Source organism: Trachemys scripta, chromosome 23 (genome assembly GCF_013100865.1).
Source record: "Trachemys scripta elegans isolate TJP31775 chromosome 23, CAS_Tse_1.0, whole genome shotgun sequence".
In the NCBI taxonomy this organism is placed as follows: Eukaryota; Metazoa; Chordata; order Testudines; family Emydidae; genus Trachemys; species Trachemys scripta.
This window is the reverse complement of record NC_048320.1, coordinates 1394031-1412464: the sequence shown is the minus strand read 5'-3', so window position 1 is coordinate 1412464 and position 18434 is coordinate 1394031. Positions and strand designations below refer to the sequence as shown.

General features: G+C 57.3%; 1 protein-coding gene across 4 annotated transcripts in view; it reads right to left on the bottom strand.

Annotated features, from left to right (window-relative positions):
* The window catches only part of FMNL1 (formin like 1), a 59134-nt gene extending 45231 nt beyond the window's left edge, over positions 1-13903 (bottom strand). For 3 of the 4 annotated variants that reach the window (XM_034756064.1, XM_034756065.1, XM_034756067.1), the window contains exon 1: positions 13268-13902. In XM_034756064.1, coding sequence (XP_034611955.1) covers positions 13268-13420 — 153 coding nt within the window. In that variant the 5' untranslated portion in view covers positions 13421-13902. Of the gene's footprint in view, positions 1-13267 lie in introns of all 4 variants that reach the window. The other variant, XM_034756066.1, reaches the window with a different exon arrangement.
* Between the last annotated feature and the right edge of the window lie 4531 nt (positions 13904-18434).

The window sequence follows — 18434 nt, the reverse complement described above, 5'->3', positions numbered from 1 at the left end:
GCCTGGGGCATCCAGAGACAGGCACACGCCCGGGGCACACCCAGAGGCCCCATCACACGGAAGCCGCCCATGGGCGGACACATAGCAGGCACTCAGGGGGCAGACACGGCCACAGCTCAACACCAGCCCTTCCCCAGAGGCAGCCGCACTGCCTGAGGAGCATCGCACAGCCCAAGCTTTTCTCCACAATGACACGGGCTGTTTCCTGTCACCACCTCCCGCCCGCCAGCCCAGCCTGGCCTAGCAGCAGCATCCGAAGCCTGTCTGGGAGCAGCTGGGCGGTGGCTGTGGCTCGTGGGGGATCCCTCTCCCTCCCGATTCCCAGTGCCCCCAAGGCTGGCCAGGCAGCGAGGGGCAGGAAGCAGCCACCCTGCTGCACCCCTGGCTACCATCACGGGTGGCGTTAGCGGGTTGTGGCACAAGAAGCAGAGCGAGAAAATGCTGGGCCCCTCCCTGTGGTTTCCTGCCGAGAGACACGTGCGCTCCTGGCGTCTTGGGGAGTGGGGGAGCTCCCAGGGCAGGGGCCTCGGCCTGCCTTGGGGTGGGGGCAGGGGGTAGAATGCAGGAGCACCCTAGGGTGCCAGGAGCTGGTCGTGGGCGGGAGTCATGGGGAGTGGAGGGGACTGTGTCCAGAGTCCATCTCATGCTGATGGAGAGGCCAGTGACAGGAGCAGCCCCAGTGCAGACTCCTCATAGGGGAGTCCCCAAATCCCCCCACTCTGGGGATGCTTATGGGACTGATGGGTTCCCACCCTCAGCCCCCCATGCTGCCCTTTGGAGACACTGGAGTCTGAGGGTCCTATTGGGCTCCAGCCGCCATCACGCCACCGCGCTACGCAAAGGGGCCTCCCTGGCCCTGGCCCATGCCCCCCCACTGGGCAGGCTCAACAAGCCCCACACGATTCGGCACCTGCTCCTGTGTCCCCCCCACACACATGCAGACGCTCCCCTGGGTTGTTTACAAACTGGGCCCGGTAACATGCCCATTAGCTCCTCCACCCTCCTGATTCTGCCTGTGCCACTGGGACTGGTCAGTATCCAGCCATATGGCCCCTGTGCATAGGGACTGCACAGCCAAACTCGGGCAGCCCCGCTCCAGGGGCCTCCTTCCCCAGAGGCGCCTGTACTGCACGATGCAGCCGGCTCTGCACCCACCCATGGCCGAGCCGGACGCCAGGCAGCGCAGCCGCTGCCTGCATTATTGATGGCCCAAGGTTCGGCTCTTCCTCAAGGGAAGGGAGCGGATTGTTCAGCGGATGCAACCGCCTGGGCTCCAGGCCCCTCGCAGAGCAGGAGGGATGAAGACGAGCCTCTGGCCACCAATCGGGGGAGGGGGGCTCTCCGCTCCCCCGCACCCCTCGAGGGGCCAACCCTCCTAATACGGTGCCAAGGAGGCACCTGGCAGGGACCATGCTGCTGCCGTGGTGCCAGGCGGAGTATTAGAGGGGGAAAAAGGACTCGCCCCCACTCCCAACCAGGGCTGGGGTTAGGCACTTGTTACCCACATGGGGGCTGCCCAGCGAGGAGGGAAAGCACCTAGCTAACTATCAGAGCTGAAGTGTTCCGCTGGTGACTGGGTTCCATAAACCCTCCCAACCGGCCCGGTGCCCGTGGCACTACGCCGCCTTCCACCCGCTATCTCAGAGCCCAACGCCACCTTCTCGGGACACTGCAGCCAGTCGCGCCAGGCTGTTGGCATGCAGCCAGCTCGGCACTGGGCACTGATGAAAGACCCCCACTTATTTCAGGGGTGAGCGGGTTAGAGTCCTGGCTCCAGAGTGCTGCGTATCAGCCCCACAGGTGCTGTGCCACAGGAACCGGGGGCATAAGGCCAAGGGCAATAAAGGGTTATGGCCTTGAAATGCAGACGCCCCTGGCCTGGGTCTGCTTGGCCCCGGGCGGGGATTCTGGTTCTAGCTGCCGAGAGGGGAAGGAAGCAGAGCTGGACCTGTGGCCCCTGGAGCAGACTCAGCTGAGCACTAGGCATGTCCTGTGTGGCTGGCTGCCTTCATTCCCTTCCCCCGGGGCTGCGGAAGTGGGAGCTGGGGGTTGGGCCTGCCTGACAAACTGACGGCTTCAGTACATTGACCCCCAGCCAAACGACCCCGCCCCACTCTGGAGACTCGTCGCCCAGCACGGCAGGGACCAGCAAGGAGACAGGCCTAATCGGCTAATCACTGGGGGTTATTCAGCCACCTAGGCTAATCACTGCTGGCTTCTGCCATCTGTGCCATATTAACCCTCCCTGACCCAATGCCCCACCCCAGGCACGACGGCTTATTTCTGGAGCCAGAAGTTAACGGTGCCTCTGGGGGGAACGGCTGTCGAAGCACTTCCAGTTATACAATGCCTTTCCCTGCAAACCGAGCACATCCCCTAGCACTGAAATGCAGCACTGCTGAGGGCCGAGCACGGCAGTGGTTTAACATCCCAGCGTGGGGCAGGATGGCTTCGCGGGAGCACTGGGAGGATGTGCCGTGGTACAGCTCGGAACAGCACCCATTGCTCAGCGCCGAGTGACTGCGAATTCTACCACGGATCAGCCGGGGGCTGGAGCCGGTGCAGGTAGAAGTGACGGGGGATGAAGTTAAAAGGGACAGTTTAGGCTGAGCCCCGAGTGCATGGCTCTGTATAGACCCAGAGGTCTCCTGGGCTGGACCCTGCATTAGGAGCCAGGGTCACTGCTGCCAAGTGGGAGTGGCAGGTGCGTCCAGGGAACATCACCCAGGATATCCGGGGATTGGAGCCTCACGCTGGGAGGCAGAGGGAGCTGGGGCAGAGATCCTGCAGGGGAAGCCCCGGGAATTGCCCTGCAGGGGAAGAGAGCTGAGGATTATGTCTGGTGGAGCCGCCATTGCTCGGGACATTTAAAACTAGCACATTACAAGAGGGAACACGCCTGCTTGGGGGGCAGGGGTGGCTCCATGTGCCAACAGGCTTCTCCAGCTGGAGCTTTTAGAATAGCATCACTCCACCCCAGCATGTGGGGCAGACCCACAAAAGCTCAGGGGCTGGTCCTGAGGTGACCCTGCTGATCAGTGCAGGGTTGACACGTGCCATGGGAGGGCGCTCTGTCCTGGGAAGTGAGGGGCAGGGCAGCCCTGCAGAGTCTATCTCCCTAGGTTCGGGGGAAGGAGCGGTTCAGCTGGAGCCAGTCAGAGCACAAGCAGGAAAGACGCGTCTCACACCGAGCGAGAGATGCACGAACCGCACCCAGATCTGGTGCAGAAATAAGCATCCCCCAGCTTGTGGCTGAAAGGCAGGAGCGGCGTGTTGCCCCTCACCACCAGCAGCTCTCAAATCCCTGCCCATGATCAGCCCCCACACCCACCCGGATGGAGGGAGATTGTCCCCATGGCACAGAGGAGAGACCCAGGCCCAGAGAGGGGCAGTGACTGGCCCACGGTCACACAGGGGACTGGCAGAGAGGAACAGAACCCAGGAGTCCTGGCCCCCAGGGTCAGTGGAGTACGGCTGGAGCAATGGCTCCCACTCCTCCCTGAAGTAGGCTGAAGGCACCAGGTTTGTCACTGCTCCAGTTGTCTCTCGACCCCTCCAGGATCAGGCAGGAACCCGTCCTGTTCACCCCACCCTGCTGGGCCCCTGCTCTTGGGGATCCTGCCCCCAGGCCCACCCAACAGATGCACTTGCAATGGCCCCACGGAGACAGGCCACTGGGGAGCGATTGCTGCACTGCCCAGCATGGCGGCTACCATGGTGGAGACACAGACCCCTGGGGCCCACCTGGGCCTTTACCAGAGACTCAGAACACACGGCAGGTACAAGAGTCAGATCTTCCCTCCCCTGCAAGCTGCGGTGGCACCACGGCCTAGTGGGTAGGGCCCTGGATCGGGCCTCAGGAGACCTGGGTTCTATTCCAGACTCAGACACTGAGCTGCTGGGTGACCTTGGGCCCGGATCTCACTGGGGGCCTCTAGTGCTACTGTAATAGAAACAGCCCCCTGCCAGGGGCGGGGCGGGGCACCCCGACCTGTCCAGGAGAATGGGGGAGGCAGAAACAGACTTCAATTCCCTACCCAAACTTGGAATTTGTTCAGAATTTGTTTTCCCCCCAAGAAAGAATAAAGTGCATCCACCCTCCCACCCCAACTGGCCGAGCCACTCCCGAGGCCCACATGCTCTCCCGGCGCTCAGCTGGGTCGGGGGCCCGCAGCACCCCACAGGGCTGGGCCACAAGGAAAGCCAGGCCTTGGCTGAGCAGCCTCTGTGCCCCAAACCCACTGACCCCATCTGAGGAGCAGGGCCAGTCGCCTGGCAGCGATGCTGTCAGCTCAGGATTGATACCAGCCTCACCCAGCAGCACAGCCCTGCCTGCCTCCCGCCCGGGGTCTCTGCTGGTGCTTAACCTGGCCTCAGGACCAGATCCTCACTGCAGCGCCAGGTGGCTCCAACTCAGTGCGTTGTTCAGCTCAGTTCGTTCCAGAGCTGCCCCCACTTCGTGGTAACGTCCTGCAGGGCCGGGCAGCCCCTGTCCCAGGCCGGGCTGACCAGCGCAGACTTCCAAAAGCCAAGGCCACTGACTCTGCTCCTTGGATCAGGTCTCCATCCCCTCCAAGGTGAGACTCCGGGGGCTGGAAGCGAGCAGGTCTCCAGGCTTGGAGCATCCCCCCCTCCCAGACGCAGCACCAGCTCTGGGGTCTCCTGGGATCTGATGCCAGAACAGGAGCAGAAGAGAGCCCGTCGCTCACGCTCCATCTGCTGCCAAGCAAGGAGTTGCTAAGGCACTCGAGGCTGCTTAGCACATTGCAGTGAGAGCAGCTGCCTGCTGCTCCCAGCTCTATTTTAAGAGCAAGCAGCAGCTTCACTCTGCACATGGAGTAAATTTGGTTGCTCAGCCACCCTCGAGTCCCAGCCTCTCAAACACCCTCCCACTCACCCCCACGTCCCCAGCGGCTCTCGGTCGCTGCGGCACAGGCCATGGAGAGCCCGCCCAGGCAGCCGGCAGAGAGCGCACGCGGCCCACAGGGCAGCGCCCGGCTCTACGGGACGGGGAGTCGTGCAGACGAGGCTGGGGACAGGGACAGGGACAGCTCCAGGCAGATTCACGGCCAGTCCGGGTGCTGGGGAGTATGGCCAGGGAAGGGCTGCCAAGCAGCAGGAGCTCTTTCCACCCCAATCCACTCCAGTGCAGGTCGTTTTAACCTGTTCAATAACTTCTGGGCTTGGTGGGAGGGGAGGCTGCAGAGCTCAGCCCAGCCTGGGTCAAACTGCTCAGCTGCAGAGGGGGAATGGCAGGAAAGGGCCACTGCCTGGGCCGGAGGAGAGAATCATTGCGTGTGATACCAGAAGGGATCGTTACGCTCATTGAGTCTGACCTCCTGCCTAACACAGGCCAGAGAGCCTCACCCTGGGATTCCTGCACCCAGCCCAGAACGCGGGGCTGAGCCAGAGCGGGTCTGTGAGAACGACACACCCAATGATGTAACGGCTCCAGGCCACAGAATCCTCCCTCTGGTGTTCTAATGGTTCTTTACTGCCAATATTAACAAATTTTGCCTCATTTCTAATCTGATTTTCTCTAGTTTCAGCTCCCCGCCGCTGGATCTCGTTATGCTTTTGTCTGCTAGATTAAAGAGCCCTCTGCTATCAGAAATCTTCTCCACACCTAGGGACCTGTAGACCATGATTATGTCACCTCTTAACCGTAACTAAATACACTGACCTTCTTCAGGTTTCAGAGTAGCAGCCGTGTTAGTCTCTATCCACAAAAAGAACAGGAGTACTTGTGGCACCTTAGAGACTAACAAATTTATTAGAGCTTTCGTGGGATACTGCATCCGAAGAAGTGGGCTGTAGCCCACGAAAGCTTATGCTCTAATAAATTTGTTAGTCTCTAAGGTGCCACAAGTACTCCTGTTCTTTTTGACCTTCTTCAGTTTCTCTCCCTAAAGCCAGGCTGTAGGTCTCTTCTGAGCAATTTGTCAACATCCCTTTTGAAGGGCGGATACCAGCCCTGGACACAGCAGCCCGGAACAGTCTCGCCAATGCCATACACCGCGGCATCTCCATGGATTGCATTCACTCCCTTGGGCCTGGTCTGCACCTGGAAGGGCTTGCTGTGTTCCTAGTGGAGACACAGCTCATGCTGATCCTTGAAAGAATAAGCTACCTGGGAGAAGGACTTTTTGCCCTGTTTTGTGAGTGTGATCTACATTCTTTGTTCCTAGGGGTCTGACCTTCCACCTACCTGTGCATGTGAGGCCATCCTACCCAGTTAGCCTGATCACTCTGTATAAGTGACCTGTCCCCATCATTGTTACCACTCCCTCAGCGTGTCTCAGCTGCAGACTTTACCAGCAATGGTTATAGTTTGTTCCAGATCATCAGTACAGATCGTGAATAGCAATGGGCCAAGCACAGATCCCTGCTGGATGACGAGTCCCCATTAACAACTCCTATTTGAGATCGATCAGTTGGCCAGCTTTTAATCCGTTCAACATGTGCTGCACCAACTTTGTACAGGGCTCATTTTTTAGTGAGACTGCGGCCAGAGTCTTCAAGAGAGCTCCTCCGGGCCAGATCTTCCAGAGTGCTCAGCTCCCATTTTAGGCCCAGAGTCAGAGCCGGTTTGCCAGAAGAGCAGAGCACAGTGGGCTCGGAGCGCTGTGGAGAATCTGGTCCCAGCTGTGGGTGCTGAGCACTTGGAAACCTGGCCCTGGACTCTTGAGAACTTGAGCCCAGCTGGTCCACTGGCTGGACCAGTGTGGTGGGCGTAGGAGGCCAGGCGAGATGGACCAGTGATACGATCCAGCGGGGGCAGTGGGCGAGCAGACGCGAGACAAGAGTGGTCTCGCTCCCGTGCAGCAGGAGCCAGAGAGACTGGCCTAGATGGATGTGCTCTGATCCACCGAAGCAAACCCGCTGTTCACGGACACTGCCCAGGCCTGGCGCAGACAGCCCAGTGAGCTCACAGAGCTGGTTGCTGCTTTCCCTGTTAATGGGTTTGGAATTCCCTGGGGCTTTAGACAAGCCCGAGTCTCCTCCCTACCTCATGACCCACCCGAATTCTGCTGGTCACTTTTAGATCTGAGAAGGAGAAAGACAAAAAAAAATCTGCCTGGGAGAAGAAAGGGAGTTTGTGCAACCTGCATCTGGGGAGTTTCACCCTTCCTGCCCTGGAACTGCAGATCTCACAGTTATTATCCCCAGCTGGCGACACCCCCACCAGCTCCCATCTTCTGAGCCCCCCCAGGCTTCCCAGCCTGTGCACAAGCCCCACAGCCAAATTCTGAATGGAGCTGTTGTGAGGGAGGGGTCATGTGGCCTCACCAGCCCAGCTGAAAATTCATTCAGCAATTTTTGGATGGGCCTGCCTGCAGCCCCTGCTCACATTCACCTCCCTCCAGCTTTGGCCTCAATTCCCAGCTCCATCTTCTATTCCTGACCCTCTCCCCACCTCTCTCGGGGCCACTGGAAAAGCACCTGGGCTTGCAGGCTCCTGGGCACTGGGGAATTCTAGCAAACTGCCACCAGTGGGAACCCCTCCCAAATCTGGACCGAGGTCACGTCCATGCGGAGAAGCTGATGCGTAACGCTGCAGCAAAGTAACTCTGTGTGGACGCTCTTCTCCAAAAGAAAAGAGATTTTATTCCAATTAGACCAACTTTATTCTGCTCACACGGGGGAGTTCTAGGAAAAACTATTCTGCTAGAGCGATTCCAGTAGAACTTCCCATGTAGAAAAGGCTTTAATAATCAAGGATAAAAAGCACTGACGAGAGCCAGGAATCTTGACCTACAATCCCCCTTCAATTCCAGCCCTGGGCACTCCCCGTCCCACAGCTCTGCCAGTGCCCCTCAATTCCAACCCACAGCCCCCTGCTATCCCCATCCCCAGCTCTGCCAAAGTACCTCCTTCCTGACTTACAGTCTCATCCTCTGCTACCCCGGTCCTCAGCCCCTCCCCACAGTTCAGCCTGCCCCTCAGCCCTCTCCTGCAGGACCCCTGTAATTGCCAGGCCTGGCTTCTCCTGAGCACAGGTTTCCATTCACGCTGCAGACTGTGACCTCATCCCTTGCTGTGGTTCTGTGACGTGCCTGTTCTGTGGGGATAGGTGGTTGCTCATCCCCTGCCCTGGAGGGCCAGAGCTTTGCTTTTTGGCTGGTCCCTACCGTTTGACCTGTCCAGCTTGGGTAGCCCTCTGAGAAATGACAACTCCTGCTGCACTGCTCACAAGGTGACTGCCAAGGGGCAGTCCCCAGGAAGGGACTTAACACCACAGAGGACGCACAGAGCGCTGCCCAGGATAGACAGGGATGGCAGAGCTTTGTCCTAAGTGATGTCCAATGGCATGAGAAGGATTCAGAAACTCGCCCGCTGGTAACCTCAGTCCGGTTGCAGTCCAGGTCTCTGGGGGTGAAAGGCTAATGCATTAGGCTGAAACAGCCACAGGCTTGACCCACACTGCAAAATCTCTCTCTGTCCAACCAAAGACCTGTCTGGTTCTAGTCCATGGGAACTTGCATGGGGCTGCAGGGCCATCCCAGCTCTCTGCAAAGCACAGCCCAGACAAGCCCCAACATTTTCACCTTGCTGATGCAGCTACAGCTGTCAGGAGCTGCTGGAGAGCCATGGGATGGTATGCACATGAATTGCATCCACAGTGCAACGTAGGGTGACCAGACAGCAAATGTGAAAAATCGGGACGGGGGTGGGGGGTAATAGGAGCCTATATAAGAAAAAGACCCAAAAATCAGGACTGTCCCTATAAAATCGGGACATCTGGTCACCCTAATGCAACGCACATACCAGCAACCACTCTCGTGAATAAACTTTGATCTAACTAGCATGCAGGCCCCTGCAATGCTGAGGGTTATGTTTTAACCCCCAACTCGCCGTTACAGAGAAGCGTTTAGAGAGGGCTGTGAAAGTTCACAAGCAGATTTAGAAGGATTGGGACCTAGATAAATGCCAGGCCCCAATTCCTGCACGCCTAGCAAAAACCACCCCCATGCTCAGATCTGAGTGCTAGTCACTGGCATGGGGGAGTCCACGGGAAGGAGGAAGAGAGATTGGGACATCAGCAATGTTTCACAAGAGACAGAGTTCCCATGTTCCTTGCAGAGCTAGGCTTAGCGTCCTGGCGGGGCGGATGGGACTAAGACATGCTGTTCTAATAATGCTACTTTGCTCTTCTCGTCACCTGTCAGTCCAGGATCTTAAACCGCTTCACATGCATTCAGTCAGCCTCACAATGTCCCTACCTTCCATATGGGGAGACAGAGGCAGACTTGCCCATGGCCGCCCAGCCAGGGAGTATCAGAACCCAGAAATCCTGACTCCCAGGCCCCTGTTGTAACCAGCAGACCATGCTCAGCCTTCAGCACCAGGAGTGACACATCCTGGGAGCACAGTGTAGATGTAAATCATCTTAGCCTCATAAAGCCCCTGCCTCACCCCCAAGTGGTATATAGCCTAGAAACACAGAACCACAGAAATTCAACCACCCCTGCAATGGAAGGCAAATTTTGAACAAAGAACCCAGGCCAACCCCCCCCGCCCCATCCCCACAGACAACTGCATAGAACCCATGTATCTATAGCAGATACAGGGTCGGTGGACACTGCTGATGTTAGAACCTGCGTTCCAGGCAAGGCAGGGGTTCAGGCCTGGTGCTGATCACTAAGCCACCCCCTTCTGCAATTGGGGTAAGAGACAGCAAAGTCTTGAAAAGAACGTATCAGCCTTGCCCTGAGCTTTCCCAGCCAGCAGCAGAGTGAAACCAACATGATCCTTGTCAGTTTAAGGGCTGCTCGGTGCTGGACAGCAATAGTGAAAACTGACCAGAGTCTTGTCAATTGCACTGGGCTCAATCCTAAGAACATCCCATGGGGCACTGCCTGGGTGGCACCAGGGTCTTGTGTGTAATCTTTGCTGTGTGTCTGTAACAGCCAGGAACTTTGTATTTTTACAGCAAAAGCTGCAGGAACTGAGAGCCGAGTCCCCTTCTCTTGCCAGGAGCAGCAAGGAAGTGGCTCTTTCCAGGCTTACAGAGAGCAGTAAACTCGAGTTGCCCACATTTTACTGGTCCCACTGAACTGCGTAGCTAACCCCTCCCCCAGCCGCTGGGAGGTGCACAGACATGGCTTCTTTAAAAGTCAGATCAAAACAAGACCCCACCAGGGGCCTTCCTAGGCTGTAGTTCAAGCAGGAGTTCTAGGCTCCAAGATTCCCTGGCTGAACAGCGCCGGGGGTCAGACGAGAGGATCATAATGGTCCCATCTGGCCCCAAAATCCATGACACTGTGAAGAGGCTATTAAGGGAAATACAGAGCAAGAGGAAAGCTCCCATTGTATGTAGGCTCTGGTTAACTGACAGGAAAGGAAGGGTCATGCTGAACAGCTGCTCCGCAGAGCAAGGGAAGCTACAGGAGCTCAGGACTGGACTATCCAATTCACTGTGTATTTGGAGGGCACAGAGATTGATACAAAAAGTCATTTGGGCTAGTGGGGCAAGTCTTCGTTCGGAGCTCAAAGCATTGTACAAAAATTGCCGAATGAAGTCGCACAGCCCTGCTGGGAGGAAGCTTATCCCCATGCTACAGATAGGGAAACTGAGGCTCAGGAAGGGAAAAGGACTTGCCCAGGGCCATGCAGCAAGCCAGTGGCAGAAGCAGGAGTAGAGCTCAGTTTACCTCATTCCCAGCCCTGTGATCTCACCACAAGACCCTGCATCTTTAAAAAAAAAACAAAAAAAACAAACCAACCCCACGATGGAGGAGATTGTGAGAAATGCCAAGTGAACGTGAACGTACTGAAGGACTTGGCGGAATGACAGGAGGTGAAAGGACCAGTTTAGGGGAATGTTTAAAGGACCCGTCACCAGAGTGTCTGTAATAGGTGCTGTGCAGGGATTACATAGTACAAGCACCACTGCTCTAACATGTTTATAACATGGCTTAGTTCCAGCAACTGTACAGGCAAGACCAAGAGTCTGAGGAGCTTGGAAAAAAGGCGACTAAGGGGGGACATGACAGAGGGCTATAAAATCATGAGTGATATAGGAAAGTAAATAAGGAAGTGTTATTTACTCCTCCTCATAATACAAGAACAAGGGGCCACCAAATGAAATTAATACGTAGCAGGTTTAAAACAAACACAAGAAAGTATTTTTTCACGCAATGCACTTTCAACCCATGGAACTCCTTGCCAGAGGGTGTTGTGAAGGCCAATACTATAACGAGGTTCAAAAGGGAGCTAGATAGATTCATGGAGGATAGGTTCATCAGTGGCTATTAGCCAGGATGGGCAGGGATGTGTCCCTAGCCTCTGTTTGCCAGAAGCTGGGAATGGGCGACAGGGGATGGATCACTTGATGATAACCTGTCTGTTCATTCCCTCTGGGGCACCTGGCATTGGCCGGCAGACAGGACACTGGGCTAGATGGACCTTTGGTCTGACCCAGTCTGGCTGTTATTATGAAATCCCATTTCCAAAAGGGACTTAGGCACTCAGGAGCTTAGCCTCCCTTATGCACTTCTGAAAACGTTACCCCAAATCTTGTTATAACTTGATCAAGCACAACATGCAGTGGCAAACTGATGGACGCTGATCTTGGGAGAGCCCCTGAGAGCGGAGTTAGGACTAGTCCCAGGAGTGAGGCAGTGACGGAATCAGGAGCAGCAGGTAAAAACAAACAAATAGGCTCCCCGAATGGGATAAAAGGGGGAAAATGCAATTCACAATATTGTGTAATTACAGCCTCTTAACTTAAACCAGGAGTAGATCCCAATCTGCAGCTCTGTGCCCAGTATTCATCACCTCCCACTGAGCTGATCAGAGGCTGAAAAAGGCCTAGAAGGAGAGCGAAGCTGGTGACAAGGATGGAAGTGTGTGTGTGGGGGGGAGTTCTCTAAAACAAGGAATTTCAAAATCAAATATTGTTTAGCATGGAAACCAATAGCATTAGAGAGGGTTTGACTGAGGTGTTGGAGATTTCAAAGAGCTTTAGTGACTGTGAAAGCCGGATTGTTCCCTTCGGTTTGTGCTTGTCCCATAAGGGGGGGGGGGGGGGGGGGGGATGAAGCCACTAAATTGAACAACAAATTGAAGCAGCATATAAACAACTTGCAGAATTCCTTGCTGCAGGAGGGCAGAGAGTCAAATCCAAGACTAGATTTAAAACAAGGATGGACCCCAAATATCAAAGACACATGGCCATGCAACTGAAGGACACAAACTGACGGCTGCAGAGGTCAGGAAGGAACAGTTCACCTCCTCTGGTGTGCAGCACTGCACAGGGGGCTGAGTGCATTACGCCCACACACACTCACTGGACTATCAGGAATTGGCTGCTGCCAAAGGCAGGATCGCGGATTCGCTGGACCAATTATGCAATCTGGCAAACGACAGTTTCCAAAACATCTAAATTCTAGGCTGTGCCAGGAGCGGGCCAAGCACTAAATCTCTGGGTTAGAATTTAAGCCCTTCCCCCCAGGTCTGTCTCCCAACAATCCCCAAAGTCAAGGCACTGAATCAAATCACAAATCAAAAAGCGAGGGAAGTGACGTGTCAGAACCTCACTGCTCTTGCCCGGGGGTTCCCCTGGCCAACGCCCGTCCATTTTAAATTGACATTGTGAACCATCCATTCTCTCTTTTTTGAAAGCAGACAGAGATCTGCTTCCGTTTGCAAGGCCCGGGCCCTGCTAGTCAGGCAGCCGAGATAACGGTGGTGTTGCAAGAACACAGGAGTGAAAAGTTACGGTGCAGACATAGCTCAGGGCGGGCACGTGGCTGGGTGGGCGTGCAGTGGGGTCCCCTCAGAGATGCCTTGATGTCAGCTGGGTTTTCTCTTACTCTCACACACCCGCCCACAGAACAACTTCTCCAGGAGGCCAGATATTTCCTCCCCAAGGGCGAGAGGCCAAGAAGCATCACCCACCAGCTTCGGAGAGGGAGCGGAAGGTCTTGGTGACCTTCTCTCTGGACACAGGACCATCACGCTTGGATAGAAATGGGGGGTGGGCCGGCCAGTCCCGTGTGCTGGCCCCACCGCTCCAGTGACTTGGACACCATGGGGCCCCCGCCTTGAGCCCCTCCCTGCTCCAATGGGCAATTCCAGAAAGTTGTCTTACAGGCCAGCCAGAGGGGGAAGGTGACAGGGTCCCCCCGGGTGCACTGCAGCCTCAGACATCCTCTGGCAGTTAAACCATAGATGCTGTCACTGTACATTGCTCCCCCCAGAGACCCACTGGGGCTGCTGGGAACGGAGGGGGGCGGGCGGTCCTGGGGGCGCAGGGACTTACCAGCACATGGGTGAATCTTTCCTCCAGCTCCCCAGCGCTGGGCATGGGCTGCTTCGGGGGCGCAGGCTGCTTGGCCGGCAGAGCTGTCGCCGGTGGCTGGGTCTTAGTCTCCTTGGCCGGAGCCTGGTCCACGCTGCCGGCCGCGTTGCCCATCCTGCGGCTCCTGCCCAGCCCAGAAAGCTGCTTCCAGGCGCCCAAATCCAGGTTGGAAAAGAGGAAGGGGCCAGAAAGGAGGAAACTTTCCTCCCACAGTGCGAGGGGCAGGCGAGAGCGGGGCCAGCTCAGAGCCCCCCGCCTGCACCCGGGGGGGAGCCGTCCCAGGAACTCTCCACACTCAGCAGCGGGTGCGAGGCGCGGCTGCTCCCCGGCGGGGCTCCATCTCCACGCGGCTCCGCGGGGCGAGCCGGCGTCCCATCGGCCCGGGCAGCCCCCGGCTCGGCTCGGCGCGGCGCGGCTCGGCTCGGCTCGGCGCTTGCAGCAGGCGCGGGCTGGAGCTGGGGCTGGGGGAGGAAGTCGGTGCAGCTGCAGGCTGCGGTTCCGCGGTGCGCGCTGTGCAGGAAGCGAAGCTGCACCCGGGGCTGGTGTTTTTCTGTCTCGGGTATTTGTAACTTCGGGCGCAGCCCCCCGCCCCCAGTGGCCCCTCTCCGCCCGGCCCCAGGGGACTAGGGAGCGCGGGGCGGCAGCGGAGCGCCCGGCGCTGCCCGGCCCCCGAAGGCAGGGGCCATGGCCGGGGAGAGGCAGGGCCCAGGCACCTGCTGGCAAGGAGCTCTCGGAGGAGAGCAGCGGAGGACCGGCAGTCAGGGGGCTTCAGGGTCCCAAAGCCCACAGCTTCCAGGCCAGGATTAGCTCGCGGAACCGAGGGGCGAAGGCAAATGGGGATTCCGCGGCTCGCCTGGGGTCCCGGCCGCCTCCTGGAGCAGGGGGAGGAACTAGGTCAAACGGCTGCTTATTCCCGAGGAGCGTGGCCTGGTTCTGCACGTTCAGCAGCTCCCGAGAGCACCCAACAGCCCCTTGTTCAGCGAGCGGAGACCAAACAAGCTCGTGCCACCCCCAAGCAGCCCCCGGTGATGGGGCTGGAGTGGGGTGCTCCCCTGGGCTTAGGGCCCCCGGCCTGGGGCTCTGCTCTGGGCAGGAGGAGCTAATGCAAGGGGCTAATTCCAGGTGCGCCAGTTGATCACAAACAGCAAGAAGTAGTTGGGAATTGCAGCCTAGGTCCGAGAGCGAGGCCCTGCTTCTGCTCCCGGCCTAGGGTGCCCTGGGACCCTCGCTCATTTTCACCTTCGCTTCCCACTGGCAAACTTTCCTTCGCAGCCGGAATGTCTCCCGGAAAAGGAGGGAAGAAAATGACCAGTCGGTGAGGCCGGTCTCTGGCACGAGAGACATTTCCACATTGGGTAGCCAGACTCCAGGGGTGCTGGCTCTCAGTGACCCCACAGACAGCGTCTCAAAGGCAGCCTCCAGAAAATGAAGCCCACACAGTGTCTACCTGCTGACCCTGTGGCTTAAATGACTTGCCTGGCAACACCTGCCTTAACCAAACCATTATCCTGTCTCTGCCTGCAGGCCCCGCCTTGTTCTCCACCCACCTTCAACTTCTCCAGCTGCAAAGAGCTGTGACCAGTGCGCTTTCCTGGACAAACCTTCTTGAATTACGTGTCTGTATCATTGTGGGCTGGGGATTGTAGGTCATTTCATGGGGGAGGGGGACTGCAGCCCTCTAGAAACTAAGATGTGTGTGTAAGGGAGGGGGGGGGGGGGGGTAGGTAGGCCCAGTCACTCAGGAGAGGTGTCACACCCTGGAGAGACTCTCGCATCTACTGGGTCAGACTGGATTCTCCAGAGACTAGGGCCGGCGTTAGGGGGTAACAAGCAGGGCAACTGACCGGGGCCCCTTGCCATGGGGAGCTCCATGAAGCTGTTACACCATATCTACAGTCACTGGGGTAAATGTAATGTGAGTATGACACTCGTTTAATCTCTAAAAGAGGAAATAAATCACACTAAAGCAGAGGTTTCCAAACATCCAGGGGGCGAGCGGTGACACCAGGCAGCTCAGGCTTTAGCGGGATGGGGGCCCACTCCTTAGCTTCCGCCCCTGGACTTCAGTGAGTCTAATGCTGGCCCTGCCAGAGACCAGCCGACAAAGAAAGGACTTTGGGATAAATGGCCGTGTTCCCGATCCAGCAAACAGATGGGACCTTCTGTGCTGGGGGGCCCCCAATCCTTCCTTGGACAGGCTGGAAGGACTTTGGCCTACAAGGCCCCACAAGACTGATGGGTGCTTGTTCTGAGCTGGGGCTGTTATGAACTTGTAACCCCAGAAAACCCCCTTGCTGGGGTCTGAAGGACTGACTCCTGCCAGAGCCTGTGGGTGGGGTGATCCTGGTGAGCTTATTAGCATGCGGGTAGGTTCTTTTATTGTTTTGAATGTGTTTTCTCTGTAATCTCTTACCTTAAGAATAAATGGGCTTGCTTAGAAAGGGCTGGGTGGTGGTTTAACTGGGGCAACTCCACCATTTACTGTCGCTGAGGAGAAAAGTAAAAGCAGCCCAGCCATGTAGGCAGGGAGATAGGCAGTCTGGAAATACCCCAGTCGGGAGGGAGAGACGCGGGTCTTTGCCCAAGAGGGCTGGTGGCTGAGGATTTTACAGTGGGTGCCATGGCTGGCCCATGAGGGGGAATATGGGTGCAGTGCCCTGAACTGTAAAAAGAGTCTCGTTCACTCCTCCCCGAGCACTGTCCCTCCCGTGCCCTGAACGAGGGAGGATCCTGTGCAAAACATAGAAAGATTGCAGCACAGCGTCAGCTTCAGGACGGCTGGTCCAGTGGTTATGGTGCTAACCTGGGGCTCAGGAGATGGGCGGTCTGGGGAACCTTGAGCAAGTCCTTGTCTCTCTGTTCCCCACCTGTGAGGTGGTGCTGCTTGGGAAGTACCATCTCCCAGGGGTGCTGAAAGGATGAATGTTTTGGACTGGGAGGGGCCAGAGAGGTACCTAAGAGCTAGGGTAAGGGGCACCCTAAATCCTGGCATTTCCTGACTTTTGAGCGCTTGACGTTGCCATTTAAAGAACATTCTTTTAGTTAAATATTTTTGTATTTAATCCTGTAGGTTTTCTTTTAAAAAAGACAAATGTAAAAGCAAATGGGGTTCCATGCAACCCCCGCATCATACAGCAGCAGGGTTTGAACCCGAACCTTCAGCACTGCCCAAGCTACCAACAGGAAATAGCTGGTACCTTGGGGGTGGGTTGCTGGGGCCATGGGCTAGCTTTGGGGGTAACCGAGCATGTCTTTTTCTCTCTCCTTCCCTCCCTCAACTTGGGGGAGCGCCTGCTCCATGTGGTGCCCCCGGAGGGGAATGGGGCATTGAAGTCAAGGGGCCCCCTGGCTCAGGTATCTTCCCCAGCCCAAGGAGAGGCTGCTGCTCCCGTGTCGTGCGTGCTGGCTCAGGAGGGCCCAGCCTTTCGAATGTTCATGTGCACTTGTCGTTTGGGCAGCTGCCAACATTGTGCTGAAAATGCCAGTGCTGGAAGGGGGGTGATGTATCTCAGCAAACCCAGAGCAGAATGTTAGGGGAGAAAGAAAAGGCACTTTTCAGACCCCCAGGCTTTCTCCCTCTTGGATTTCAAAAGTTGGCTGCAAACCGCACAGCGATGAGAGCGTGGCAGGAATCTCTTATCGTGGCTCCCAGCTCCCGTATAATTACAGACGTACTTGGAGGCACCAGCAGAGATCGGGTTCCCGTTGTGCCGGGCGCGATACAAACACCCAGAGAGACAGTCCCTGCCCCAAAGAGCTTACCGTCCAAACAGACCAGACAAAGAGTGGGAAGGGAAGTGACTTGCCCAAGGTCACCCAGCACAGTTAGGTCTCCTGTAGCCCAGTCTCGTGCCCGACACTCCAGGGCAGGCGCTAGCTAATGGAGCAATTCCTTTCACTCCAGTGCTAGAGGCCTGTGCTTTGAAGCTGAAGGTCCAGCTAGGTCTTTTCTGGCTGATGGAGCATGGGGGGCGGGGGACACAATACTCCATCCAGGCCAGCTGCTTTGCCCCAGAGGCAGCGTGGCCTGCTGGGCAGTACAGTCTCCCTGGGGGGGCCGGCTAGGGCAGCTTCAGGTTTGAGCCCCCAGGCTGCTGAGCAGAGGTCAGGGGTGTGTGAGCGAAGGGAAGTTCCCTCCAGCCGAGCCCAGAGGGTGAGAAGCCAGGAAGACCATTTCTTGCAGCCTCTCAGGGCTCATGGGCCGATCCAGCTTTCCATCTCACGCGGCTTCTCCACGCGCGGCCCGTCTACCATGCCGCGCGGCCAGAGATGGTTTCTGAACCTGGCCGCGATCCCAAGTGGAGGAGCAGTGAATGTTTTATTTCATCCCCCCACCCCCGCCATTTACAGGCTATTAGCCGCCTTCCCTTAACTGACGTTTCCAGGCAGTGCCGTGCAGCCTGGCGCCTGGGAGCACCCAGAACCTCTGCAGGAGGGGAGCAGGGGAAATGGAGCCTCAGATGCAGGGAGGGAGTGTCTGTCTGCTAGTGCTGCGAGCAGGGGCCTGGGAGGCAGGACTCCTGGGTTCTATTCCTGGCTTCCCCGCCACTGTGCTGTGAGACTGAGCAAGTCATTTCACCTGGGTGCGCAGAGGTGTCTCCATTCGTAAGTGCAGGCTGATGGCGACTCCCCCTGCCCCAGGGAGGGTGAATGGGTGTTTGCAAAGAGTTCCGCGAACCCAGTCGGAAAATCACTTCTAGAAACGCAAGTTATTCTAGCGGCAGGCTGCAAATGTGCGTGGCGTGGCAGCCAGGGGATGGGAACAGGCTAACCCGGCCTCTAGCAGGGCTCACGACCCCAAGAGGAGCACAAACAGGTGTCAGGGGCTTGCAACCTATGTTCCTTGTAAGCTGCGTGGCCGTGCAAGCAGGGGGGGAGAGTCGCCCCTCCCCCAGCCCAGGCCCCCCCCCCCCGAGCTTCCAGGGAGAGAAGCACATCCCCCCAGCCCAGCCCAGGCCCACCGGAGCTGCCACAGCTGGGGAGAGGTGCCACTCACCTGGCCCCAAGCTGCTGTAGCTAGAGAGGGATGGGGGCGAGTCCTCTCTCCCCACTGCAGCCCCGGGGCAGCCTGCAATCCGAACCCCTCATCCCCAGCCCCACCCCAGAGCCCACCCCCTTCCCACACCCC